Below are 6,649 nucleotides of genomic sequence, written 5' to 3' on the forward strand. Positions count from 1 at the left end.
AAACAAAGAAATCCCTGTTCTTTATGTAAGATTCAAACCAGTTGAGCACTGGACCGGAGAGTCCGACCCAACTCTCCAGTCGATTCAGTAAAATATCGTGGTCAACAGTATCGAAAGCTGCACTGAGGTCCAACAGAATGAGCACTGTGGTTCTCCCACAGTCTGTATTTGTATGGATGTCATTGAACATTTTTACAAGGGCCGTCTCTGTGCTGTGGTGAGCACGAAAACCAGACTGGAAGGAGTCAAAGCGATTCATTATTGTTAGGAAGTTATTTAATTGTTTAAAAACTGCTTTTTCAATAACTTTGCTGATGAATGGGAGGTTGGAGATCGGCCTGTAATTCTGCAGTAGTGATTTGTCCAGATTGTTCTTTTTTATCAGTGGTTTGATAACTGCTGTTTTCAAAGCCTGGGGAAAAACACCTGAAGAGAGCGATGAGTTACTATTTGGATCAGATCATTAGCAACGACAGGCAGGACTTTCTTAAAGAAATGTGTGGGTAGGACATCCAGACAACCGGAACTGGAGCTTAATTGACTTATAATTTCTTCTTGGGTTTTATAATTAAGTAGATGAAATTGGGTAATTTTTCCTGTATTTGTTTTGTTTGGGCACAGCATTGGTACTGGCTTTAGAGTGGATGTGCAGTTTAATCCTCTGATCTTTTGAATTTTCTCTGAAAAGAAACTGGAAAACTTGTTGCAGGCGACATTAGATTGAAATTCAGGTGGTTACGTCATAGGAGGGTTTGTGAGCCTGTCAACAGTAGCAAATAGAGCTTGAGCATTGTTAAGGTTTTTGTTTATGACATCTGCAAAGAAAGCCTTTCTTGCATGTTTTAGTGTTGTGTGATAGTTACGTAATCTTTCTTTATAGATGTCATAATAAACGTGCAGTTGAGTTTTACGCCATTTCCGTTCGGCCCTACGGCAGAGTTGTCTTGCAGATTTAACTGTTTCTGCATTTCTCCATGGAGATTTCTTCCCTCCAGACACAACCTTCACTTTAATGGGAGCAATGTAACCAATGATATCTGAAAGTTTGCACTGAAAATCATCTATCAACTTATCTACGTCATTATAGCTTAGGGACGAGGAAGAAGAGTAGATTTGAGGATTGGTGCAGCTGGACTGGTACCGGTACCGCACGGCTCCTTCTTAAAGTTTTGCTCAGAGATCCAGGATGATCAGTCTGGATTAATCTAAACATTAATAAACCATCAACATTTCTCAGCAGATCTATATGATGATCAGTCGCTCCCTCTGAATCCTTCCATTGACGATGTTCTCCATCACAGCCAAAGCTCCACAATTACACAGCTCACCTTCGCGCAGCTACTTATATATGTGTGATTGTTTACACACCTTAATCACCTTAAAAATAATCAAACCTGTTTGGAGTTAATCTGCTGATCCAACCCTGTTTTCTTTTTTTAGTGAGAATGAAATTACCTCATGGATGCATGCCATACACTTCAGCGCACAGACCAATGCGTTACATCTTTATGAGACAAAAACTGAGGAAAAGTACTATTTACATTGGAGTGAGGTTTTCACATCTTTTTAATTTTATTGTCTTTATTTTGTGTGTGTATTATGTTATTGTCTGAGGATAAATGTTGTTCAGATTCACTGTTAATATTGAAACAATAAAATGTTAAAATCATGAAAAAACATCGGGTTTGAAACTTCTTGGTCTAAATAACTGAATGTAGTCAGACTTCAGTGTACTTAGGTGAGTTTTGACGCTTTGTAGTTTGATATAGTTCACAGAAAAAAAATTGCATGACTGCCGCAGATTTTCACGTTAGGGAAAAAGTGTGCGTATATTTACACAAACTTTGACGCAAAGTAAATTTTTATACATGCCGACTTGTGCGTAAAATATGGCGCCACACATTTTTTGTGCGCAAACCGCTTTATGCATGCGGCCCCAGTTCTTTGTATGAGAAATATTTCAGTGTTTTTTTTGGTGTTGAATCCTAAAACATAAAATATGTGTGTGTATAAATGTGTGTGTATGTATATATTAGGGGTTGAACGACTTTATATTAAGGTCGATTACAAGTTCGAGTATCATGTTGTAATCTACAACATGATAAAAGTCAAGTCGACGTTGACTAGTTGCGGTGACATGACATTGACGGAAGGCGCAAGATGCTTCACAACAACTTAGAGGCTTTATCAGCTATATTCACAGCTAATATTGATTAAAAGCCCTGCTTGTACTAAGTCTGTTATGCAAAATTAAAAGAACAAGAAACAGAACATTATCCCGGACTTCTTCGTGAGCAGCTGAGAAAAGTCCGGAGAATAGTTGCACAAAGTGGGTCTGACATATATATATATATATATTTTAAACACCGGCTGATACTGATTATCGCTGGATATCAGTATCCATATAAGTATCGCTGGATACAATGGTGCTTTTGGAACATCACAAACCAAACTTATTATGAACGGATCCCATTTGGCTATAGTTGAATTCAGCACTGCCACCTGCTGCTCCTCTGCCCCGATGCGCAGCAGGACGCTCTGCTGACTCAGCAGCAGCTCTGACTTTGTGGGATGAACCAACATGCAGATGGTGGCAGAGATGGCCTCTATCAGATTCTCAGATTGAAGACTGAACTTTGTTTCCAGATGTTGTTAAACAGTATTTTTAGAAGAGCGTAAAGCTGCCAGGTTAGAAGCTTCGATACCCATGGTGACACTGATCAGTTGGATGGATAAAAAAGCCTGACATCATGCAGCATTGTTGCACATTACTCAGGTAGTCTTTGCTGTAATTTTCAGTTTCTCTCTGGAAAATTATTTACGTTTTTATACAACTTGAACTATCTGAGGAACTTGCCTAGTTTATCTTTCATTTCCTTTGAAAAATCAGTTTTGTCAAGTGATTATGACTAGTTGACTGGCCCCGGGAAAAGTCATTGCAGAGTAAGGAATCGACTAGTCGAGTAGTTGGTACAACCCCTAGTGTGTGTATATATAAATATGTATGCATGTGTATATATGTATGTATGTTAACTGTGTTTTTCTCTCTACATATGGACTGTAATATACTGCTGTCATGTTTAGTAGCCTTCTCCTCTGACTGTGTTGCTATTCAACTGACTGACTTGGCAGTTACAAGGGAGAGGGCATTGTCAGCGGCACCCCTGAGAACGTATGGGAATGTCTCAAACCAGATCCCAATGGGCTCCGAGTCAAGTGGGACAGCAACGTCAAAAAGTTTGAGCTTCTTGAACAGATCAAGGAGGTGTGTGTTCTTTCTCACTCAGACTCTCTAATTTTTATAGTCATTTGACTTTTAGGGAAGCATGTGTTTGTAACATTCTTTTCATTTTAAACAAAAGCCAATTCAATTTATTTACGTAGCAACAGTTTACGACAAATATAGCACTTTATAAAAGAAATGATTTCAATTTAATCATGCACACTCTAACTTATGTTATCAAACTGTATAGTAAAATCAATTACTCAGGTTTCCATGTAGACCCATTCACTTACAGCAACTGCTCTTCCTAGATGAGTGTGAACCCACAGCAAAATATAGCTAACATTGTGTGGTTGACTTTACAGCAATCCCTTATACAGAGCATGCATGTTGCGACAGTGGAGAGGAAAATCTCACTTAATGGCATTTAAATGATTGCTTAATAAATAGGCAGTTTGATTCAGTTTTATTTATATAGCACCAATTAACAATAGATGCCATCTGGAGGCACTTTACAAAAAAAAATTCAATTCAATTACACATAAATTCCGGTTGATCCTAGTTATCAAACAGCACGGTATGCTCAATAAATTATTCAAAGTAAATTCAAAAGTTTCTATCTAAGGAAACCCAGAAGAGTCATTGATTTGCAGCATTAACTCCTCCTGGACAAGAACGTAGCGCTTGCATTGTGTTGTTGAATTTGCATCAATCCCATGTACTAAAGTATCCCATCATGTAGCGACAGTGGAGAGGAAAAACTCCTGTTTAACTGGAAGAAATCGTCAGCAGAACCTGGCTTTATACAAGTGGCAATCTGCCACGACAGACTGGGGGTTTGAAAAGACACTCCAGAATTCACAGGAAGAAACAGATGAACTGATGTGGCAACAGTTAGACTTTGTACTTGAATAACTTTGACTATTTATCCAATCTATTTAAGTCAAAGCACATAATGGCAACAACAAATCAATATATCTGCCATTTCCTGTCTTAACAAAAGGCAGCCATGTCCATTGATCTTGTTCTATTCAGTTTGTGAGTCCATTTCTTTGTCTTCCATTTTTGTGCAGGATATTTCCATCTGCCGGACAGTCACACCCTCAGCCGCTATGGGTATCATAGCTCCACGTGACTTTGTAGATGTTATTTTAGTTAAGCAATATGAAGATGGCAGTATTTCATCTAATGGTGCGTAATTTAATGTCTTCTTGGTTGTTTAGGGTTTTTTTATTCTTAGTCGTTCTTACTCTGTTGAAATTAGTTACATTTTTGTATATAATGTGTATTGTATATTGATTTTTTTGTATCTCTTCACAAAGTGCTCAACTCTTGCTCAGATGATGATAGTTCATGCGACGGTCGCCATTTGTGTGTGTGTGTGTGTTGGCAAGATTTTGCAAAAACAAGCATATTTTGTTAGCATTGGTCATAAAGCCATATAATTGTCAGTTTGACGTGGATTTTAATCCTTTTTATTTAACATTCAACAGCGACCAATGTGAGTCATCCTAGTTGTCCTCCCCATCCTGGCTATGTGAGAGGATTTAACCATGCATGTGGCTGCATTTGTATCCCCATCTCAGGGTGAGATTACCAATATGGACACACACACACATATGTGTAGCTTATTTTATTTTTTTACTTGTTCAATTTCTCTTTCTTTGTGTGAAATAATTTTCAGGGAGCCCAGCAAAACTCAAGTGTCCAGTTTCTTCCAGACAGACCTGGGTGGCCTCCTTCCACGCTCTGTGGTTGACTCATTTTTCCCATCTAGCATGACCGAGTTCTACAGCAACCTGGCCAAAGCTGTAAAATCTCTTAAGGACATTTGAAACAAAGAGCAACCAAGTTTCCCCCCAGTGTATTATAAGCCTGGTGGGCTGACAGGCTTTACTTGCCCCCCACCAGGCCAAGCATTGATGTTTTTCTTACAAAAAAATAATCGCTTTTATATTTTTTTATACCCCACATAAAGCAAAAATAGTAAAGATGCTTTGCTCAGCTCAGCAAAGTATCTTTGTTGGTCTGAGCTTTTCAGCAACAGAACAGAATCATTCCTAAAAGGGATTTATGCATTGAATAGGGCATGAAGCTGCCAATGCGCACCATTCACACCACTGGCGCCTGTCGGCCTACTGCGCTGCTGCAGCTGAATCTATCAAGTTTACCTCGTCGCAGATTGCGCGCCCTGCATTTCACTCAAACTAGATGTTTTGGCAGGTGTTTTTTTTCTGAGAAGCTTAACCTGCATTTATAACAACCCCCTGTGAGGAATCATGTTTCTTTGGAGAATACTTCAGTAAGGTAGGAGTCAAGTTTGAAAGTCACCACTCTGTTTGCACTAGCTCAATGTGCAACATAAATGTAACCTATAGTTCGACTTTCAGATGTGGGTGCAGTGGAGTGACAATGATATATCTTTGTGTGGCATGTGCGTTTCCATCTCACACATGCTGGCCCAGCGCTGGGCCACATATATTAGCTGCGCTGATAAAGCTTATATATGTGTTCCTCGGTGAGGCAGTGCGATAGTGGTAAAGGCCATGGAGGAGCTGTTGCGTTCTCCTCAGTCATGCAGCATGATGGTCTTTTTGTTCGTTTTCTGTCTTATGCAACCACACAATGCATCAAACTGCACCATATCAAATGCTGTTCCGGTCAGGCAGAAGTGCTGTGCGCAACTGTGCAGAGATCAGAAAAACTCATCTCATAATGCCCGGACTACCAAAACAAAAAGTCTCTGTGGCGCTTATTATAAACTCAGTTTATAATAAGCAGTTTATAATAAGTTTTGAGTTCCTTCATGCCTTGGGCCGGTTCTAAATATGATCAGCATTTAGTCAGGTATGCAAAAAAATGCTTGTTTATTTTATAGTATTTTTTTTTTTGTTTTTAAAATTATAGTTGTGTCTTTAAGTATTGTCGACAATGTCTTCCAAAAACATACAAAATTTGGTAACACTTTATTTGACAGTGTGAATAAGACTGTCATGACACTGTTATAAACATGACATAACACCTGTCATGAACATGAATAAGCCTTCATGAATATTTATGACTGTTGTCATAAAGTGTCATTTGGTAAATTATGACACTTTGAATACAAAGTTGACATTATTCAAAATGTCTTTATGACAACTTGACATTAACCAAGAAATGATCTGTCATAAATTTGTTATAAAAGTATTACTGATTTCTGACACGAACGCAGCTTGTGAGCGACAGCAATCGACAGTTTGCATTTTCAGTGTCTCACGACTCACGGGAGTCGAAATCTGTCGATTGAGGAATCCCAGGAGGGGGGAGTGGAGGTGTCAACGACTCTACTTAGCATAGAATAGCCTAGCATATGCAAAGGTGCTTCAGCAGACCCACGTGGATTCTCAGTCATTGGATGAAAAACAATGACATCACAGTTCATCA

The 6,649-nt window shown here is 38.9% G+C and overlaps 1 protein-coding gene across 1 annotated transcript in view; it reads left to right on the forward strand.

Moving 5' to 3' along the window:
- The window catches only part of stard5 (StAR related lipid transfer domain containing 5), a 15,158-nt gene extending 8,922 nt beyond the window's left edge, over nucleotides 1–6,236 (forward strand). Inside the window, exons 3-6 of the mRNA XM_007540673.2 lie at nucleotides 3,133–3,265; nucleotides 4,297–4,414; nucleotides 4,717–4,810; nucleotides 4,908–6,236. Of these exons, the coding sequence (XP_007540735.1) occupies nucleotides 3,133–3,265; nucleotides 4,297–4,414; nucleotides 4,717–4,810; nucleotides 4,908–5,058 (496 nt within the window). The 3' untranslated portion in view covers nucleotides 5,059–6,236. The remainder of the gene's footprint in view (nucleotides 1–3,132; nucleotides 3,266–4,296; nucleotides 4,415–4,716; nucleotides 4,811–4,907) is intronic.
- Nucleotides 6,237–6,649: the final 413 nt, after the last annotated feature.

This window comes from Poecilia formosa, unplaced genomic scaffold, assembly GCF_000485575.1.
Source record: "Poecilia formosa unplaced genomic scaffold, Poecilia_formosa-5.1.2 Scaffold554, whole genome shotgun sequence".
NCBI classification, from domain to species: Eukaryota; Metazoa; Chordata; class Actinopteri; order Cyprinodontiformes; family Poeciliidae; genus Poecilia; species Poecilia formosa.